Source organism: Petromyzon marinus, unplaced genomic scaffold, assembly GCF_048934315.1.
Source record: "Petromyzon marinus isolate PM22_M1 ecotype Great Lakes invasive population unplaced genomic scaffold, UKy_Petmar_22M1.pri1.0 PM_G_Scaffold_34, whole genome shotgun sequence".
Classification (NCBI taxonomy): Eukaryota; Metazoa; Chordata; class Hyperoartia; order Petromyzontiformes; family Petromyzontidae; genus Petromyzon; species Petromyzon marinus.
Window position 1 is genome coordinate 386,107 of NW_027422917.1, and position 21,827 is coordinate 407,933.

The window sequence follows — 21,827 nt, forward strand, 5'->3', positions numbered from 1 at the left end:
AGAGAAAATATGGCATCTGTGCAGGACCGCCCTTTCCTGAAACCGCATTGGGGCTCCGCAAGCCTCTCCTTAGCGTGCCTGGCAAGGCGATGCTGAATAATCCTTGCCAGGACCTTTCCCGGCACACTGAGGAGTGAGATGCCCCTGTAGTTGTTACAGTCTGTGCGGTCCCCCTTCTTAAAAAGGGGGACCACACACACACAGAGACACACACACAGAGACACACACACACAGACACACACATCACACACAGAGACACACACACAGAGACACACACACAGAGACACACACACAACACACAGAGACACACACAGATACACACAGACACACACACAGATACACAGACAGAGACACACACAGAGACACAAACACAACACAAATGTCTCCCCCGTGTAGTCTCCCTGACGGGCTGCGTGAGGCTTACAGAGACACACAGAGACACACACAGACACACACAGACACACACACAGACACACACACAGACACACACACAGAGACAGACACACACAAAGACACACACACAGACACACACAGACACACAGACACAACACAAATGTCTCCCCGTGTAGTCTCCCTGACGGGCTGCATGAGGCTTACAGAGACACACAAAGACACACACACAGAGACACACACACAGAGACACACACAGAGACACACACACAGAGACACACACACATCACACACAGAGACACACACACAGAGACACACACACAACACACAGAGACACACACAGATACACACAGACACACACACAGATACACAGACAGAGACACACACAGAGACACAAACACAACACAAATGTCTCCCCCGTGTAGTCTCCCTGACGGGCTGCGTGAGGCTTACAGAGACACACAGAGACACACACAGACACACACACAGACACACACACAGAGACACACACAGAGACAGACACACACAGAGACACACACACAGACACACACAGACACACAGACACAACACAAATGTCTCCCCGTGTAGTCTCCCTGACGGGCTGCATGAGGCTTACAGAGACACACAGAGACACACACACAGAGACACACACAGAGACACACACACAGAGACACACACATCACACACAGAGACACACACACACAGAGACACACACACAGAGACACACACACAGAGACACACACACAACACACAGAGACACACATAGATACACACAGACACACACACAGATACACAGACACACACAGAGACACAAACACAACACAAATGTCTCCCCCGTGTAGTCTCCCTGACGGGCTGCGTGAGGCTTACAGAGACACACAGAGACACACACAGACACACACAGACACACACACAGACAGACACAACACAGAGACACACACACAGAGACACACACACACAGAGACACACACACAGACACACACAGAGACAGACACACACAGAGACACACACACAGACACACAGACACACACATACACACACACATACGCACACACATACAGACACACACATACATACACACAGACACACACACACCGAACGTGAACGCCACCGGTGACGTTCGCCTCAGTCGATGGCCCCCAAGCCGCTGCTGGAAAATCGTCGTTTCGATTTGCGATTATCCATTTGAAATCGATTACTTAACCACGTGATTTGGTGGCGCTGCGTTTGGCAGTGGGGCAACGGGCACACAACACAATTAGCCAAACCCGAACTCAACGGCGTCAGTCGTCGTTAACTCCGGCTTTAAAAAGGGGGGGAATAATATTTAATAGGCGACGTTTCGGGTAACGGACCTTTATCGCACGGTGCACGACCGGCGAGAATCGATATCCGGTGAGCGCCTGTGGCATCGATTAAACGTGAATAGGCCGATTCTAAAGGAATCTACAACCTTCGATTCATTTGCTCTCGATTTAAAGAGTCGATTCTTGGCGCGCGAGCGTCACTATTCTACTCACGCAGCGCGGCTTGGTTTTATTTTTAAAAGTTTTAACTTTCACGTCTCGTTAAGTTGCTTTAGGAGTCTGTAGTTGTACGAAGTATACCGCAAGGCGTACAGGCCGCAACAATCGAGGCGACTCCTGCGCTTACAATCGCCGGCGGATCAAAGCATCGCCGAAGGTTGATTTGGGCCTAACTCTATCATCATCTGTGCCAGACGTCACGATCATCATCATCATTACAGAGAGAGAGATTGTTCACGATCATCATTACAGAGAGAGATTGTTCACGATCATCATCATTAGAGAGAGAGATTGTTTACGATCATCATCATTACAGAGAGAGATTGTTCACGATCATCATCATTACAGAGAGAGATTGTTCACGATCATCATTACAGAGAGAGATTGTTCACGATCATCATCATTACAGAGAGACATTGTTCACGATCATCATCATTACAGAGAGAGATTGTTCACGATCATCATCATTACAGAGAGACATTGTTCACGATCATCATCATTACAGAGAGAGATTGTTCACGATCATCATCATTACAGAGAGAGATTGTTCACGATCATCATTACAGAGAGAGATTGTTCACGATCATCATTACAGAGAGAGATTGTTCACGATCATCATTATTACAGAGAGAGATTGTTCACGATCATCATTACAGAGAGACATTGTTCACGATCATCATCATTACAGAGAGAGATTGTTCACGATCATCATCATCATTACAGAGAGACATTGTTCACGATCATCATCATTACAGAGAGAGATTGTTCACAATCATCATCATCATTACAGAGAGACATTGTTCACGATCATCATCATCATCATTACAGAGAGAGATTGTTGAGTGATTCACTTGGGGCCTTGACAATGTGTCTAGCTTAGTGGTCTAATCACCACACCGTGGTGTTGTTGTTGTTGAGTGATTCACTTGGGGCCTTGACAATGTGTCTAGCTTAGTGGTCTAATCACCACACCGTGTTGTTGAGTGATTCACTTGGGGCCTTGACAATGTGTCTAGCTTAGTGGTCTAATCACCACTCCGTGTTGTTGAGTGATTCACTTGGGGCCTTGACAATGTGTCTAGCTTAGTGGTCTAATCACCACACTGTGTTGTTGTTGTTGAGTGATTCACTTGGGGCCTTGACAATGTGTCTAGCTTAGTGGTCTAATCACCACTCCGTGTTGTTGTTGAGTGATTCACTTGGGGCCTTGACAATGTGTCTAACTTAGTGGTCTAATCACCACACTGTGTTGTTGTTGTTGAGTGATTCACTTGGGGCCTTGACAATGTGTCTAGCTTAGTGGTCTAATCACCACACCTTGTTGTTGAGTGATTCACTTGGGGCCTTGACAATGCGTCTAGCTTAGTGGTCTAATCACCACACCTTGTTGTTGTTGTTGAGTGATTCCCTTGGGGCCTTGACAATGTGTCTAGCTTAGTGGTCTAATCACCACACCGTGTTGTTGTTGTTGAGTGATTCACTTCGGGCCTTCCAACACCGCCGGCGACGATTATCTAAACCGATTCTGGGACTCCCCTAGGTCGACTCAGCCTCAAACGAGTAGCTGGTGTAGCGGTGTGTAGTAGTAAAACATCGCTAGCACTGGGGAGACAAAGGCGACCGGGCGTGGTGCTGGCCACCCACCCCCCTCGTGTGCCACAGTGCCGGTAGCCTTCATAGCTGCTGCTCGCTAACAGCACTTGCCCCTACAGCCTGTTACAGGCTACACGGTGTGGGATCTTTGTGTTATTGTTTGGTGTAAACATGTCAACATGTTGTGAAATTCTATTCCCGTGGGCGTCGAGGGGATGGCCATACCCTGGGCACGCCAGGTGAAGGCAGTGGCAGCAAGTATTCAAATCGCCATCACTTTCCATCTCTTTGGGGGGGGATTGAGTGTTTCCCCCTCGCACGCCACGTGGAGTTTTCTCCCGGTGCTGCGATTTCCTCCCACACGTGTATGATAACAATAATAAGCACAACTGTTATTACATCTTAAAATAAAATAAAAACTAAATGCAGGACACTTAAGAAAAAAATTTTTCACTCGATGTGGCTCTTGGATCAATAGGCACGTGTCAGCTAATTATAGCATTGTGTGGTCACAATGATCAGGAGCACGGGGTAGGCCTTACGTTGAGGGAACTCCAGTTGAAGAACTTTGATGTTAAGCTAGATTCATCTTCTTTGGTTCTTTCGGTAAAGTCACCACCACGTAGAATGAGAATAAAATAATAAATTAATAAAATAAAATAACACGATAAAATTCTCACGACGTTTCGGCCACAACACAAGTGGCCTTCATCAGGTGAAGGGACAGCGCTCGCTGCAGCGCTGTCCTCCAGACAGTCTCGTCCCTTCACCTGATGAAGGCCACTTGTGTTGTGGCCGAAACGTCGTGAGAATTTTATTGTGTTATTTTATTTGATCAATTTATTATTTTCTCATTCTACGTGATGGTGACTTTACCGAAAGAACCAAAGAAGATGAATCCTTGCAGTCACGAAAGCTTTAAATCGACAAATGAATCTAGATTCTCATTGTCAGTGCAGCAAAGCACAAAATCAATACAGTAACACCATGAAAATACAATTACCGATTGACGTATTGGGAAACTTGTTGCATTCGTATTTTTAAAAAATGTAAAAATTGCAGCAACAACGCTGTTTGCCCCCACCTCCATTAACGCTACAGCGTAAACAGACGGGCGGTGGCAATTAAAAAAAAAATGATTCCCATTTAAACTTGTAAGTTGCTTTGCCGAGAGATCTCGCTGGTGCCATCTGGATTGCTCTGCAGCAGTGGCGCTGTCTTAATAAATTCCACATTTGTTTTTTTTCTTGCGTGCACGTACACGGTGTCTGTGCGTCATGCAGGAAGACGGCTATCTGAGGAGTGTGCAAAGAATACAACATGGAGGGGAACGACAATGAAACCTTCGGCCGAAATTTGGGCAGCAGTTTTTCCACGCTCCCCGACTTCAAAATACGGTGCATCTTGGGCAGTGTTTCAGAGAATGAACGAGGTCACCGTCAATCTAGGCAGGTCCGGGAGCCATCGAGCCGTGGCCAGAGTCAGCCAGGGCAAGGTCGCGGTCAAACGGGGCCATTCCAGGTGATGTTGGGTCACGGGTGGTGTCAGATGGGACAAGGTGAAGGTCAATCTGGGGGGCAAATCCAGGGGCCATCGGTTCAAGGTTGGGGTAATAAAGGGCAGGGTCAGCCGGGGGAAGGCGACGGAGTGGCAATTCAAGGCCACAATCAGCCAGGGCAGGGGCCATCGACTCAAGGTTGGGGTAATAAAGGGCAGGGTCAGCCGGGGGAAGGTGACGGAGTGGCAATTCAAGGCCACAATCAGCCAGGGCAGAGCCAATATCACGACGGGAAAAAAAACCCCCAATTGGGCCGAGGTCAGACTCAGCCAAAACAGGGTCAGCATCAACCCGAGCAGGGCCAGGGACTGTCAGGGCACGCCCATGGTCTGCTGGGGCAAGGCCGAGGTCAACCTAATCAGGGCCTGAGTCAGCCAAGGCAATCTCTCTGTCCACTGGGCCAAGTCCAGGAGCCATTGGGTCACGCTTGGGGTCAACTTGGACAAGGTCAAGTGGGTCGTGGTGAAACTGGACAGGTTCAACAAGGTCAAGCACAGAGGATGCTATTGCAAGGTCAGTCAACTTGGTCATGGTCAAGTGACACCGCCAAGGTCAAGGTATTCGTTTCAGCTGTGGATCATGGCCCCGTGTATCGCCTGGCTCCGATCTGTAAACCAATCGCGCCGCTTATTTTACTTAAAACGATCTCAATCCTCCGATGTCCACATTGATCGCCGAGCACGAATTCCGCTTGCGCTTTTCAACCGGCGTTTGACGTCAGAAGTACGGTGCGGCGCTCTGCTTAGTCATTGACGATAACGATGGTTAGGCAGCGCTTGCCCCAGGAACGCAAGAGGCGGTACGTCCGTCACGTCGCGATGAAAAGCGGCTCGTCCTAGGTGTGCGTGCCTAGGGCAGGTGGACCGCGTTGGCTAGGAGACGTTAACTACCTCGCCTAGTAAACAGGAGGGTCGGGGGTTCGATCCCGACCCCTGACGCCTGTTGCTGTGTATTTGGAGTTTGTGTGTCTCTCTCTCATCATCATCATCATCACGGTGGCTAGGAGACGTTAGCTACCTCGCCCGGTACGCAGGAGGTCGTGGGTTCGATCCCAACCCTGACGCCTGTTGCTGTGTATTTGGAGTTTGCGTGTCTCTCTCTCATCATCATCATCATCACGGTGGCTAGGAGATGTTAACTACCTCGCCCGGTACGCAGGAGGGTCGTGGGTTCGATCCCGACCCCTGACGCCTGTTGCTGTGTATTTGGAGTTTGCGTGTCTCTCTCTCATCATCATCATCATCACGGTGGCTAGGAGATGTTAACTACCTCGCCTGGTACGCAGGAGGGTCGTGGGTTCGATCCCGACCCCTGACGCCCGTGCGTTTGAAAGTTTGCGCGTTCTCCCCACGGCGGTGTTGATGTTGCTCCATGCCCTGCATTGTTTCCCCGCGCATTTAGAAAAACGTGACGTTTAAGAGTAATGCGGCTGATATACATTGACACGTGGTGAGGAACCACTTTGTTGAGCTTATCAACTGTGGCCAGGTCGCTTCTGAACAAGAGCTACGTATCCGAGCGGGCTCTTACGTGGTAAAATAACAAGTTTAGTTTCGTTTAGTTGATGGGTTCCTTTAACGCTGGCTTTTGTCTCCAAAGTTTTTTTGGAAAAAAACGGCTGATATACATTGGAAAAAAACTTTTGGTCAGTTCGCCGATTTTTCTACAGGGCAAGCACTTTATATCAGAACGCAATTTTACTGAAGATTTATTCATATTTATGATGCTCATCATAACCTCTCATTGCCGACAGACACCCCGACTGAGCTGAGCACTAAACCTCAGTTGGAAAGTTCTAAAAAGCGATACGTGTGTCAACGTGTACCAATGTACATCTCGTGCGGTGCTATTATGAACGATGTACTTTAATACTCTTTGGTTCTATTGGGTAAAGTCACGTAGGTGAAAATAAACCCAATAGAACCAATAGAACCAAAGAGTATGGATCCTAGCAGTCACGAAAACTTTAAATCTAGGATGTACTTTAACTTAATTGTGCGCAATTTTTGTTCGCAGCTCAAGCAAACATCACTGAGCAGCATCAACCTCAGCAGAGCACGCCGCCGCCGCCGCTGCCGCCGGTGCCGCTTGATTGGCAAGAGGCAAGATGACTCGCTGATCACATTGAAACGTGCCCACAGATGTGCATCGTTATTTCACATTAATAATACGGTCATTCTAAGAAAATACCGATTCATCTAGTTTCATATTCTCGGTTCTTTCGGTAAAGTCACCACGTAGAAGGGAAACAATACAATAATAAAAATATAAAACAATAAAATTCTCGCGACGTTTCAGACATCTGAACAAGCTGCCAAATCGCTCTCCGTGGTACTGACGTTTAAAAAAAACTTTTTTCAAATTTTCTTGCTGTGGTTTTCACACCTGACGATGATCGCTGCTTGTGTTGCAGTCGAAACGTCGTGATAATTCAATTGTTTTATATTTTTATTATTTTATTGTTTCCCTTTCTACGTGGCGGTGACTTTACCGAAAGAACCGAGAATGTGAATCACTGCAGTCACGAAAGCTTCAAGTGAAAATTTATTTAGTTTCACGAAGCTTGGGGCTGCTGCCACGGTGCGCAATGGTTCAGCACGTTGGACTTGCGGTCCACACGGTCGTGATGTCCAGGCGTGCCAGGTTTAATAGGCACGTGTCTACAATGTCCCACCTCTGTCCACTCTGCAGTATATATTGGTACACCGCAGTTGAATGGCAGGCCGCATGTGGTGGGGTAAAGTGTGGGTACTACCATCACTTCCAAGACGTCTCCCCAGCATGGAGGAGTTCAGCCCCTAGTGAGGGTTTCACTACCAAGACGTCTTGAACAGCGTGGAAGAGTTCAGCCCCTAGTGAGGGTGTCTTTACCAAGACGTCTTGAACAGCGTGGAAGAGTTCAGCCCCTAGTGAGGGCTTCTCTACCAAGACATCTTGAACAGCGTGAAAGAGTTCAGTCTCTAGTGAGGGTTTCTCTACCAAGACGTCTTGAACAGCGTGGAAGAGTTCAGCCCCTAGTGAGGGTTTCTCTTCCAAGACGTCTTGAACAGCGTGGAAGAGTTCAGCCCCTAGTGAGGGTTCCTCTACCAAGACGTCTTGAACAGCGTGGAAGAGTTCAGCCCCTAGTGAGGGTTTCACTTCCAAGACGTCTTGAACAGCGTGGAACAGTTCAGCCCCTAGTGAGGGTTTCTCTACCAAGACGTCTTGAACAGCGTGGAAGAGTTCAGCCCCTAGTGAGGGTTTCTCTACCAAGACGTCTTGAACAGCGTGGAAGAGTTCAGCCCCTAGTGAGGGTTTCTCTTCCAAGACGTCTTGAACAGCGTGGAAGAGTTCAGCCCCTAGTGAGGGTTTCTCTACCAAGACGTCTTGAACAGCGTGGAAGAGTTCAGCCCCTAGTGAGGGTTTCACTTCCAAGACGTCTTGAACAGCGTGGAAGAGTTCAGCCCCTAGTGAGGGTTTCACTTCCAAGACGTCTTGAACAGCGTGGAAGAGTTCAGCCCCTAGTGAGGGTTTCACTTCCAAGACGTCTTGAACAGCGTGGAAGAGTTCAGCCCCTAGTGAGGGTTTCTCTTCCAAGACGTCTTGAACAGCGTGGAAGAGTTCAGCCCCTAGTGAGGGTTTCTCTACCAAAACGTATCCCCAGCGTGGAAGAGTTCAGCCCCTAGTGAGGGTTTCACTTCCAAGACGTCTTGAACAGCGTGGAAGAGTTCAGCCCCTAGTGAGGGTTTCTCTACCAAGACTTCTCCCCAGCGTGGAAGAGTTCAGCCCCTAGGGAGGGTTTCTCTTCCAAGACGTCTTGAACAGCGTGGAAGAGTTCAGCCCCTAGTGAGGGTTTCTCTACCAAGACGTCTTGAACAGCGTGGAAGAGTTCAGCCCCTAGTGAGGGTTTCTCTACCAAGACGTCTTGAACAGCGTGGAAGAGTTCAGCCCCTAGTGAGGGTTCCTCTACCAAGACGTCTTGAACAGCGTGGAAGAGTTCAGCCCCTAGTGAGGGTTTCTCTACCAAGACGTCTTGAACAGCGTGGAAGAGTTCAGCCCCTAGTGAGGGTTTCTCTACCAAGACGTCTCCCCAGCGTGGAAGAGTTCAGCCCATAGTGAGGGTTTCTCTACCAAAGCGTCTTGAACAGCATGGAAGAGTTCAGCCCCTAGTGAGGGTTTCACTTCCAAGACGTCTTGAACAGCGTGGAAGAGTTCAGCCCCTAGTGAGGGTTTCTCTACCAAAACGTCTTGAACAGCGTTGAAGAGTTCAGCCCCTAGTGAGGGTTTCTCTTCCAAGACGTCTTGAACAGCGTGGAAGAGTTCAGCCCCTAGTGAGGGTTTCTCTTCCAAGACGTCTCCCCAGCGTGGAAGAGTTCAGCCCCTAGTGAGGGTTTCTCTACCAAGACGTCTTGAACAGCGTGGAAGAGTTCAGCCCCTAGTGAGGGTTTCTCTTCCAAGACGTCTTGAACAGCGTGGAAGAGTTCAGCCCCTAGTGAGGGTTTCTCTACCAAGACGTCTTGAACAGCGTGGAAGAGTTCAGCCCCTAGTGAGGGTTTCACTTCCAAGACGTCTTGAACAGCGTGGAAGAGTTCAGCCCCTAGTGAGGGTTTCACTTCCAAGACGTCTTGAACAGCGTGGAAGAGTTCAGCCCCTAGTGAGGGTTTCACTTCCAAGACGTCTTGAACAGCGTGGAAGAGTTCAGCCCCTAGTGAGGGTTTCTCTTCCAAGACGTCTTGAACAGCGTGGAAGAGTTCAGCCCCTAGTGAGGGTTTCTCTACCAAAACGTATCCCCAGCGTGGAAGAGTTCAGCCCCTAGTGAGGGTTTCACTTCCAAGACGTCTTGAACAGCGTGGAAGAGTTCAGCCCCTAGTGAGGGTTTCTCTACCAAGACTTCTCCCCAGCGTGGAAGAGTTCAGCCCCTAGGGAGGGTTTCTCTTCCAAGACGTCTTGAACAGCGTGGAAGAGTTCAGCCCCTAGTGAGGGTTTCTCTACCAAGACGTCTTGAACAGCGTGGAAGAGTTCAGCCCCTAGTGAGGGTTTCTCTACCAAGACGTCTTGAACAGCGTGGAAGAGTTCAGCCCCTAGTGAGGGTTTCTCTTCCAAGACGTCTTGAACAGCGTGGAAGAGTTCAGCCCCTAGTGAGGGTTTCTCTTCCAAGACGTCTCCCCAGCGTGGAAGAGTTCAGCCCCTAGTGAGGGTTTCTCTACCAAGACGTCTTGAACAGCGTGGAAGAGTTCAGCCCCTAGTGAGGGTTTCTCTTCCAAGACGTCTTGAACAGCGTGGAAGAGTTCAGCCCCTAGTGAGGGTTTCTCTACCAAGACGTCTTGAACAGCGTGGAAGAGTTCAGCCCCTAGTGAGGGTTTCTCTACCAAGACGTCTTGAACAGCGTGGAAGAGTTCAGCCCCTAGTGAGGGTTTCACTTCCAAGACGTCTTGAACAGCGTGGAAGAGTTCAGCCCCTAGTGAGGGTTTCACTTCCAAGACGTCTTGAACAGCGTGGAAGAGTTCAGCCCCTAGTGAGGGTTTCACTTCCAAGACGTCTTGAACAGCGTGGAAGAGTTCAGCCCCTAGTGAGGGTTTCTCTTCCAAGACGTCTTGAACAGCGTGGAAGAGTTCAGCCCCTAGTGAGGGTTTCTCTACCAAAACGTATCCCCAGCGTGGAAGAGTTCAGCCCCTAGTGAGGGTTTCACTTCCAAGACGTCTTGAACAGCGTGGAAGAGTTCAGCCCCTAGTGAGGGTTTCTCTACCAAGACTTCTCCCCAGCGTGGAAGAGTTCAGCCCCTAGGGAGGGTTTCTCTTCCAAGACGTCTTGAACAGCGTGGAAGAGTTCAGCCCCTAGTGAGGGTTTCTCTACCAAGACGTCTTGAACAGCGTGGAAGAGTTCAGCCCCTAGTGAGGGTTTCTCTACCAAGACGTCTTGAACAGCGTGGAAGAGTTCAGCCCCTAGTGAGGGTTCCTCTACCAAGACGTCTTGAACAGCGTGGAAGAGTTCAGCCCCTAGTGAGGGTTTCTCTACCAAGACGTCTTGAACAGCGTGGAAGAGTTCAGCCCCTAGTGAGGGTTTCTCTACCAAGACGTCTCCCCAGCGTGGAAGAGTTCAGCCCATAGTGAGGGTTTCTCTACCAAAGCGTCTTGAACAGCATGGAAGAGTTCAGCCCCTAGTGAGGGTTTCACTTCCAAGACGTCTTGAACAGCGTGGAAGAGTTCAGCCCCTAGTGAGGGTTTCTCTACCAAAACGTCTTGAACAGCGTTGAAGAGTTCAGCCCCTAGTGAGGGTTTCTCTTCCAAGACGTCTTGAACAGCGTGGAAGAGTTCAGCCCCTAGCGAGGGTTTCTCTTCCAAGACGTCTCCCCAGCGTGGAAGAGTTCAGCCCCTAGTGAGGGTTTCTCTACCAAGACGTCTTGAACAGCGTGGAAGAGTTCAGCCCCTAGTGAGGGTTTCTCTTCCAAGACGTCTTGAACAGCGTGGAAGAGTTCAGCCCCTAGTGAGGGTTTCTCTACCAAGACGTCTTGAACAGCGTGGAAGAGTTCAGCCCCTAGTGAGGGTTTCTCTACCAAGACGTCTTGAACAGCGTGGAAGAGTTCAGCCCCTAGTGAGGGTTCCTCTACCAAGACGTCTTGAACAGCGTGGAAGAGTTCAGCCCCTAGTGAGGGTTTCTCTACCAAGGCGCCTTGAACAGCGTGGAAGAGTTCAGCCCCTAGTGAGGGTTTCTCTTCCAAGACGTCTTGAACAGCGTGGAAGAGTTCAGCCCCTAGTGAGGGTTTCTCTACCAAGACGTCTTGAACAGCGTGGAAGAGTTCAGCTCCTAGTAAGGGTTTCACTTCCAAGACGTCTTGAACAGCGTGGAAGAGTTCAGCCCCTAGTGAGGGTTTCACTTCCAAGACGTCTTGAACAGCGTGGAAGAGTTCAGCCCCTAGTTAGGGTTCCTCTACCAAGACGTCTTGAACAGCGTGGAAGAGTTCAGCCCCTAATGAGGGTTCCTCTACCAAGACGTCTTGAACAGCGTGGAAGAGTTCAGCCCCTAGTGAGGGTTTCTCTACCAAGACGTCTCCCCAGCGTGGAAGAGTTCAGCCCCTAGTGAGGGTTTCACTTCCAAAACGTCTTGAACAGCGTGGAAGAGTTCAGCCCCTAGTGAGGGTTTCTCTACCAAGACGTCTCCCCAGCGTGGAAGAGTTCAGCCCCTAGTGAGGGTTTCTCTTCCAAGACGTCTTGAACAGCGTGGAAGAGTTCAGCCTCTACTGAGCGCCCTCTAGTGGAGGCCCTTTTGCCAGCAGTGATTACGATCAAACAATTTCAGATCTGTGCCTTAAACCTTTTTACGTTCACAGCACTTGGCAAAGACGTTTTGAGGGAAAGTATATTTAAAAAATAAAAAACCGTGTATTTGTGCTTGTACATGACTTGATCGAGTTTTCGGTTGAAATGGAGTAATAATAATCAGTTCAACACGTAGGCTTTCGTGACCAATTATATTCGTATAATAAATGTTTTTTTGGTTATATCGCGTAAAGTATGAATGTGTAAATGTTGTGGATTTACTCTCCGACACACCGGTGGGCCGGAGTAGTAATTCACTGGCGCGTTTTGTTTACGTGACAAACCTCACTGGCTGGGTCGGGTGGTGGAGGGTAACGACACACACTTACGCGAGCCAACCCAAGAACGTTTATCGCGAATAATCGGTCATCGGGCAGCGGAAAATCTTGATGTGTTCACGACACTACGGCTTGGGAAGCTGCTGACACACGCTCCTCATGCCGTGTGTTGTGTTTGGTTGGTTTTTTTTCTTCGCAGAATAAAGATCACGTGTCAAGGACGTACAATTATTTGCGCTGTGAAATGAACAAGTTGAACATGTGGAAGGTCAGAGTTCACTCTGAGCTCAGCAAAAAGGAGGAAGCTGTCAGAATGGCCCAGGAGACGGCCGACGCTCTGCAGAAATCAACTCGACAAACACAGGTGGGTAGCAGCAGCAGTAAGTGGTCTCATTTCTCTAAAGCAGTGCTTCTCAGTGTGGTCACTCACCCCCGGTATCGCCGGTGGTCCACCACGCTCCTCCGGGTGGTCCTCAGGGCTGTGAGTAACACAGGTGGGCAACAGCAGCAGCAGTAAGTGGTCTCATTTCTCTAAAGCAGTGCTTCTCACAGTGTGGTCACCTTCCCTCCCTCCCCCGTACCACCGGTGGTCCTCCACGCTCCTCCGGGTGGTTCGCGGGGTTGTGATGCAGGCTGATCCGGAGAGTAATTACAATGTACGTCATTATAATTATTAAATTAAACTCGTGATATTCAAAAATTAGGTGAGGAAAAACGACCTTAACCCTCGGGTCTAAATGCGCCCCCCCTAAAAAAAAACCTCGTAGCTGCGTTTAAAAAAATAAAGCGTTTGTATTCCCGTAATATGAGTGATTTAGTGTTACTGCTATTTAGAGAAACAAGCAAATGCATTTTGTCGCTAGGGGTGGCTGAGTTGGTTTGCGGGCCGACGACTTGTCGAGTTTCCGCGGAGTATTTGTGCATTGCGCGCGGTCATTCTCTTGGCCTTTAATCTTTGGTTACTTCGGTAAAGTCACGTGGTAGGTATAAAGATGATAAAATGTCCACGACGTTTCGATCGCAACACCTCAAGCGCTTTGTCCTCGGGCGGTAAAAAAAGTAATCCCTGCAGTGGAACTGCTGAACCAGCGTGAGAGTCCTGTCACAACAACAACAACAGCAGCAGCAGCAGCAAGAGGTTTAATTTTTATTTTTTATTTTCGCCTGAGGACGACCGCCGCCTGTGGTGTCGCGATGGAAACGTCGTGATTTGATTCATTATTTTGTGTTGTATTTTTATACGCGCTACGCGACTTTACTTGAATGAAAGCAAAGACTGTGGATTCCTGCGGTGACGAAAAACTTCAAATCTCTTAGTCTTATTAAATTTTTATTTAAATATTTCGTGACTGCAGGGATTCATATTCTTGGTTCTTTCGGTAAAGTCACCGCCACGTAGAAGGGAAACAATAAAATAATAAAAATGTAAAACGATCAAATTATCACGACGTTTCGACTGCAACGCAAGCGATCATCGTCAGGTGTGAAAACCACAGCAAGAAAACAATTTTCACCGCCGCTCTTTAAAAAAAAATTCTTGCTGTGGTTTTCACACCTGATGATGATTGCTTGTGTTGCAGTTGAAACGTCGTGAGACTTTTATTGTTTTATATTTTTTATTATTTTATTGTTTCCCTTCTACGTGGTGGTGACTTTACCGAATGAACCAACGATTATGGATTCCTGCAGTGACGTAAACTTCAAATCTCTTCTTCGTCTTCTTCTTGATTCTTTCGGTAAAGTCGCCACGTAGAAGGGAAAAAATAAAATAATAAAAATTTAAAACAATAAAATTCTCACGACGTTTCGACTGCAACGCAAGCGATCATCATCAGGTGTGAAAACCACCGCAAGAAAAAAATGTCACCGCCACTTTTTAAAAATTTTCTTGCTGTGGTTTTCACACCTGACGATGATTGCTTGTGTTGCCGTCGAAACGTCGTGATAATTTTATTGTTTATATTTTTATTACTTTATTGTTTCCCTTCTACGTGGTGACTTTACCGAAAGAACCAAAAATATATCTCTTAGTCTTGTCGACTAAAGCAGTGGAACGCTTTCATTCAATGTTGGTGTGAGTGGCTCCTCATTTCTCCAAACCCAAACATTTATTGTCAGCTAATCGGTAAACTTCATCAATATTTTGACGTAGACACGTAGCCAATGATCAGGTTTGGTTTTCCTCAGTGCACTGTGTGTATGTTGAACTTCTTTCACACCGTACGTAGCCAACCGTGCTATGTGTGTGTATGTTGAACTTCTTTCACACCGTACGTAGCCAACCGTGCTATGTGTGTGTATGTTGAACTTCTTTCACACCGTACGTAGCCAACCGTGCTATGTGTGTGTGTATGTTGAACTTCTTTCACACCGTACGTAGCCAACCATGCTACGTGTGTGTATGTTTAACATCTTTCACACCGTACGTAGCCAACCGTGCTACGTGTGTGTATGTTGAACTTCTTTCACACCGTACGTAGCCAACCGTGCTATGTGTGTGTTTGTTGAACATCTTTCACACCGTACGTAGCCAACCGTGCTATGTGTGTGTGTATGTTGAACTTCTTTCACACCGTACGTAGCCAACCGTGCTACGTGTGTGTATGTTGAACTTCTTTCATACCGTACGTAGCCAACCGTGCTACGTGTGTGTATGTTGAACTTCTTTCACACCGTACGTAGCCAACCGTGCTACGTGTGTGTATGTTGAACTTCTTTCACACCGTACGTAGCCAACCGTGCTATGTGTGTGTATGTTGAACTTCTTTCACACCGTACGTAGCCAACCGTGCTATGTGTGTGTGTATGTTGAACTTCTTTCACACCGTACGTAGCCAACCATGCTACGTGTGTGTATGTTTAACATCTTTCACACCGTACGTAGCCAACCGTGCTACGTGTGTGTATGTTGAACTTCTTTCACACCGTACGTAGCCAACCGTGCTATGTGTGTGTTTGTTGAACATCTTTCACACCGTACGTAGCCAACCGTGCTATGTGTGTGTGTATGTTGAACTTCTTTCACACCGTACGTAGCCAACCGTGCTACGTGTGTGTATGTTGAACTTCTTTCATACCGTACGTAGCCAACCGTGCTACGTGTGTGTATGTTGAACTTCTTTCACACCGTACGTAGCCAACCGTGCTACGTGTGTGTATGTTGAACTTCTTTCACACCGTACGTAGCCAACCGTGCTACGTGTGTGTATGTTGAACTTCTTTCACACCGTACGTAGCCAACCGTGCTACGTGTGTGTATGTTGAACTTCTTTCACACCGTACGTAGCCAACCGTGCTACGTGTGTGTTTGTTGAACTTCTTTCACACCGTACGTAGCCAACCGTGCTGCGTGTGTGTATGTTGAACTTCTTTCACACCGTACGTAGCCAACCGTGCTCAATGGGAGATGCAGTGGCATCTCAAATAACGTTGCTACATTATCTTAGTCTGCATATTGTTTCAAACTCATTAATTTCGTCTGGTTATAATCACGATTAGGTTGTTTTTGTGGATTCCCCATAGTCATCATTATGATTGGTAATTGTGTCCACTCATCATTCGTCATTGTTAACTAAAATAGAGAAACACTTGGTTTGCCAAGACAATGATTTAAAGGTGCTTCTGATCTGTTTGTAGCTTCAACTGGACAGCAATAAGATTCGTGTCTGTGGTTCCTCAGCGATCGCTTTGTCTGCATGATTGACGATGCTTTATGAAACCCGAACATCATTATCAGTGCTGTGTGTCAGATAACAATTATCAGACAACTGTGTTGAAGCGGTATGCGTCACCTCAGCGAAGTGTGTGTGTCGTGTTTCCTTTCAGCTTGAAAATGTACACCTCAGCGCGCAACTTCAAGACGTGATTGACATCAAAGGAGATTTAATGGAGAAGTAAGAAGTTATTCATTTCCCTCGAATTTCATCTCTGTCCTCTGTTTAGGTTCCTCAACTTACTGGAGAAACCCGAAGAGCAATGAAGCTCTTTTTTTTGTAACAAATGTCCGGTAGATTTCAGAGATGTCCGGTGGACTCAGGGGCGAGGAGCCAGGATTTTGACTTTGGGGGGGTTGCTGACTTCAACATTCTGAGATATCTCAGTGTGTTTGTGTTTTCCAATGGGCACCACAAATGTATAAAACTTATTATTAGATTTGAGCTGCGGAGTTTATTAATAGGTCGGAGCCGCCGACGTGGCCAGTAAGTTCGATAAGTTCGCAAGGCTGCCGCTCAAGCAGCCTGCAGGGCAGCACACAAGGTGGCAGCCTGCAGGGCAGCACACAAGGTGGCAGCCTGCAGGGCAGCAGCACAAGGTGGCAGCCTGCAGGGCAGCACAAGGTGGCAGCCTGCAGGGCAGCACGAGGTGACATCACAAGGTGACATCACAAGGTGGCAGCACAAGGTGGTAGCCTGCAGGGCAGCACAAGGTGACAGCCTGCAGGGCAGCACACAAGGTGGCAGCCTGCAGGGCAGCACAAGGTGGCAGCCTGTAGGGCAGCACGAGGTGGCAGCACACAAGGTGACATCACAAGGTGGCAGCCTGCAGGGCAGCAGCACAAGGTGGCAGTCTGCAGGGCAGCACAAGGTGACATCATAAGGTGGTAGCCTGCAGGGCAGCACACGAGGTGGTAGCCTGCAGGGCAGCACACAAGGTGGTAGCCTGCAGGGCAGCACACGAGGTGGCAGCCTGCAGGGCAGCACAAGGTGACAGCCTGCAGGGCAGCACAAGGTGACAGCCTGCAGGGCAGCACACAAGGTGGCATCACAAGGTGGCAGCCTGCGGCATTTTGCAGCAGCCGGATATCCGGTTATCCCGATTTACCGACTTCCCCAAATTTTCAGGGGGGGGGCTGACCCCCCCCCCATTCCCCCCTGTTGCTCCGCCCCTGAGTGGACTACTGGGTGGAGGTCAGAGGTCACGCCGGCAGAACAAACGAGCGACTTGTTGATGACACCAACATCCTCTCTGCATTTTCATTTTAAAAACTTTCGCGACTGCAGGAATTCACGTTCTTTGGTTCTTTCGGTAAAGTCACAGAAAACAACAAAATCACGGTGAGTTTTTATTTTGTTGTTTCCCTTCTACGTGACTTCACCGAAAGAACCAAGAATATCTTCATCTGCAATGCGCTTTGCCTTAAAATGGCGGATACGTTCCTACGAAGGTTTTCTGACCCGCCGTCCTTGCAATGTGCCCGTGTCCGTAAGGATCCGTGCCACCAGGCAGATGTGTGACGATCTGAAGGGCCAGTCCTCTTCAGTGCAACAAACATTAACCAGAGGTACATTCTCAACATTCGCCGACCATTGGACGTTGCCGGTGTTACACGTTTAGTGATTAAACTTGCTTGTCGTTGACTCACGTGGGTCACGTGCGTACGGTGATAATGACATTGACGGTGTAACACGTTTAGTGATTAAACTTGATTGTCGTTGACTCACGTGGGTCACGTCCGCACGGTGATAATGACATTAACGGTGTGACATGTTTAGCGATTAAACTTGCTTATTGTTGACTCACGTGGGTCACGTGCGTACGGTGATAATGGACATTGACGGTGTAACACGTTTAGCGATTAAACCTGCTTGTCGTTGACTCACGTGGGTCACGTGCGTACGGTGATAATGACATTGACGGTGTAACACGTTTAGTGATTAAACTTGCTTGTCGTTGACTCACGTGGGTCACGTGCGTACGGTGATAATGGACGTTGACGGTGTAACACGTTTAGTGATTAAACTTGCTTGTCGTTGACTCACGTGGGTCACGTCCGCACGGTGATAATGGCAGCTGAAACAGAACAGGAACAAGTGGAAGCTGTTCATTCGTCGCTGAAAGCAGAACTGAAGGTAAAATGTGTGATGCTTTTTAAATTTTGTTTTCATTTAATTGTATTTCTTGAGAAACGTGTAACGGTATAAACGTACGCACGTGCACATTTAACATTGATGCTGGATCCCCGCTGTCATCCTCTCTTAAAGACGTTTGCGGTGACTTTCAGCGAATTGAATTTAAAGTCTCAAAATGACAAGAATATTGCGTTGGGCAAAGGTGAGTCTCGTGCCGGGTGACGCAATGCACGGCTGCTCAGTGATACGCAGAGCACCGTCGATGATGATCGATGACCGTTGTGGTTTTTACTGGATGAATATTGACGCGCTCAGCCACTTTGTTGAACGTACGACGCGTGTGTCGTACGCAGTGGAAGCAGCTGTGGACGCGATGGGAAGAGCGCGGTGGGACTTTGTAAACAAGTTGACGATTAAAGAAAGCCAGGTTCGTGTGAATTCATGAGCTGATCGCTTTTGCTCACATTTTAAATGCACGTTGGGATAAAAAAAATATTGGATTAAACGACCACGCATTACCTTTTACAAACCAGTGTGTATATATAGCTCAAACCCCAAGGGTCTGTTATAATTCAGGCTCATACATTTTTGTTGATTTCAAATGTAAGAAATGTAGCTCCTAAAGGCATGCCTGTCTCAATCATAAAATATCCTTGGAAGATCAAGATCACCTTCAAATAAAAACTGATATATTAATGTTCCTATCCCAAACTATTGCCTTTAATGCCTACTATTGCCATTGTGTACAGTGTTCATACATTGCTTTTACAATTTACAAACGTCTGTATAACAATATAATGCTTAAAATGTGAATTATTTCCACTTTAGAACGTATTCAGTGCCCTAAACGCATTTGTTCAACGAAATATATGGGATGTGCACATTTCTACCTCTTTGTCTTGATTTCTCAAGTTCATTTCAGTCTGGTAAACACAACTTATCTGACTTCAATGATGACTTGCAAACCAGAAAACTCGCCTTGCCCAGCAGTAGGTAATTTCATAGATCCGTGCGTAAAGTCGTATTATTATCATTGTCGTTCAGTAGTTAGCAAACAGAGAGTTCCGTCTCATCGCTCTTAGGCCAAAGAAATGTCCGAGCTGTTGGAGTTAAAAAATGAAGAGCTCAAAACGGCCTCGCAAAAGCTGCAAGATTCCATTGAAAGCTGCGCTCGACTCGAAGAAACAGAGCGTGAGAGCACACTTCAAGTTGCCCGCTTTTTATTGCCAACGAGCCCGGATGTGTTTGTGCGTGTGCGCGGTGGGCAAATGTCTGCACGTCCCGACCGTGAAAGTCGATCCCGATTTCGTTTGTTTTGCGTGAATTAACAGGCAACTTTCAAGCACGGCTTGAGCAAACGCAGAAAGAAAGTGGTACCCTGAAACTCGAAGTAAATCGCCGTCGGGAAGTTGAAAGCACGCTGCAGGTGACCTATCCGTTCATTTTTTTTATTTAAAGCTTTCGTGACTGCAGCGATTCATATTCTTAGCTCTTTCGGTAAAGTCACCACGTTGAAGGGAAACAAAATAATAAAATATATTTAAAACAATAAAAATTCTCACGACGTTTCAACCATAACACAAACGGTCGTTATCAGGTGTGTCGGTTTGCATTAATTAATTTATTTTTAAACGGTGTTTAAACGGTGTTTTAAAAATAAATACATTAATGCAAACCGACACACCTGATGATGACCGTTTGTGTTATGGTCGAAACGTCGTGAGAATTTTTATTGTTTTATATATTTTATTATTTTTATTGTTTCCTTTCAACGTGACTTTACCGAAAAAGCTAAGAATATGTATCCGTTCATATTTATTACATCGCTAATATTGTCTGCATTCCTTAACTGGATATTTTTAACGGAATGGTTTTCTTTTTGATTTAAAGCTTTGGTCACTGCAGGGATTCATATTCTTGGTTCTTTCGGGTAAAGTCGCCACGTAGAAGGGAAACAATAAAATAATAAAAATATGCAACAATAAAATTCTCACGACGTTTCGACGGCAACTCAAGCAATCATCATCAGGTGTGAACACCACAGCAAGAAAAAATTTTCACCGCCACTTATTCCAAATGTTCTTGCTGTGGTTTTCACACCTGATGATGATTGCTTGTGTTGCCGTCGAAACGTCGTGAGAATTTAATTGTTTAATATTTTAATCATTTTATAGTTTCCCTTCTACGTGGCGACTTTACCGAAAGAACCACGAATAAGGAATGGTTTTCTCTTAGCCTTTTTGGAAAAGTCTCAAGCTTTTTTCACTGTATCTGAACAAATGCAGCGGGTCACCCGCCTCATCGATTTCATCATCGTACGGTCTGAATGCAGGCTGGGATGCAAAACGCGGAGAGAAGTTTTGCGGAGAAGGAGCGAGAGTTCACCGCAAGCACCGCGGAGCTGCGGCTGTCGTGCGACAAGCTGCAGCACGAACGTCGGGACCTGAACGTGATTGTGCAAAACCTGGAGAAGGCAAACGAAGAGTTGACAGCAGCAGCCAGCCAGAGGCAAGTGGTGAACTTTTACAACACGGCACGTGTCGCGTGCCGAGACGTTATTCATCGATTTAAAGCGTTCGTGACTGCAAGGATTAATTGTATTAAATAATAAAATAAAATAACACGATAAAATTCTCACGACGTTTCGGCCACAACACAAGCGGCCTTCATCAGGTGAAGGGACGAGACTGCCTCAGCGCTGTCCTCCAGACATTCTCGTCCCTTCACCTGATGAAGGCCGCTTGTGTCGTGGCCCGAAACGTCGTGAGAATTTTATCGTGTCATTTTATCAATTTATTATTTTATTATCATTCTACGTGGTGGTGACTTTACCGAAAGAACCAAAGAAGACATTAATTATCGTTGCGTCGCTATTGTCACGTACTACGCTGGTTGATGCAGGAAAGCCCCACGGCAGTGTTCTTCACTCATTTTCAGAGGTGGCGGAGGGCGAGGGCGGGTCGGGGGGGGTGGGGCACGTCCGCCGATAAGACACGGTACAGCGTGAGGGCCGCCACACGTTTTAACACCGCTGGGTTTGACAGCAGCACACGAGGACGACGACGACGACGACGATGGGGAGGTGATTTCAGATCTGGGTATTGTCAGGGGCCGCACAAGAGGCCACCAGGGGCCGCTCGTGGCCCGCCGGCCTTGCAGTGAAGGACACTGCCCCGCAGTGTTCACGTTTAGAAGGGGGTCTGCAATTGTTTTGCAGTAGGGGGCGACAATTGCTTCGTGTTTCCCCCAATTAAGTTATTAGCGAGTTTTCAAGTTTGTGAATTGCAGACGTTGGGAGCTACTAAGGAGAAGGCGCTGCATTGCGTAGAACATCTCTG

At 47.6% G+C, this 21,827-nt stretch overlaps 1 protein-coding gene across 3 annotated transcripts; it reads left to right on the plus strand.

The window, feature by feature from the left end:
- Nucleotides 1-1,872: 1,872 nt before the first annotated feature.
- On the plus strand, nt 1,873-21,098 carry LOC142915722 (uncharacterized). Of its 3 annotated transcripts, XM_076061417.1 has the most exons (12): nt 1,873-2,073; nt 4,793-4,906; nt 7,084-7,169; nt 12,840-13,004; nt 16,466-16,533; nt 17,848-17,921; nt 18,431-18,489; nt 18,622-18,691; nt 18,843-18,916; nt 19,572-19,680; nt 19,821-19,915; nt 20,822-21,098. In XM_076061417.1, exons 2-12 carry the CDS (start codon nt 4,846-4,848, stop codon nt 21,095-21,097), a joined length of 1,137 nt encoding a protein of 378 aa, XP_075917532.1. In that variant the 5' UTR covers nt 1,873-2,073; nt 4,793-4,845; the 3' UTR covers nt 21,098. The 3 variants fall into 3 exon arrangements, with proteins under 3 accessions (XP_075917532.1, XP_075917533.1, XP_075917531.1); XM_076061418.1 differs by lacking the exon at nt 4,793-4,906; XM_076061416.1 differs by lacking the exon at nt 1,873-2,073 and having other exon boundaries at nt 4,815-5,580.
- The last annotated feature ends 729 nt before the right edge of the window (nt 21,099-21,827 follow it).

Bases quoted from the DNA above. Each gene is read 5' to 3' on its own strand.
- LOC142915722 (XM_076061416.1), top strand. From the start codon at position 4,830: ATGGAGGGGAACGACAATGAAACCTTCGGCCGAAATTTGGGCAGCAGT. The intron at 7,170-12,839 runs GCAAGATGACTC...TTTTCTTCGCAG, and splicing joins TGCCGCTTGATTGGCAAGAG to AATAAAGATCACGTGTCAAG. The intron at 19,681-19,820 runs GTGAGAGCACAC...GTGAATTAACAG, and splicing joins TCGACTCGAAGAAACAGAGC to GCAACTTTCAAGCACGGCTT.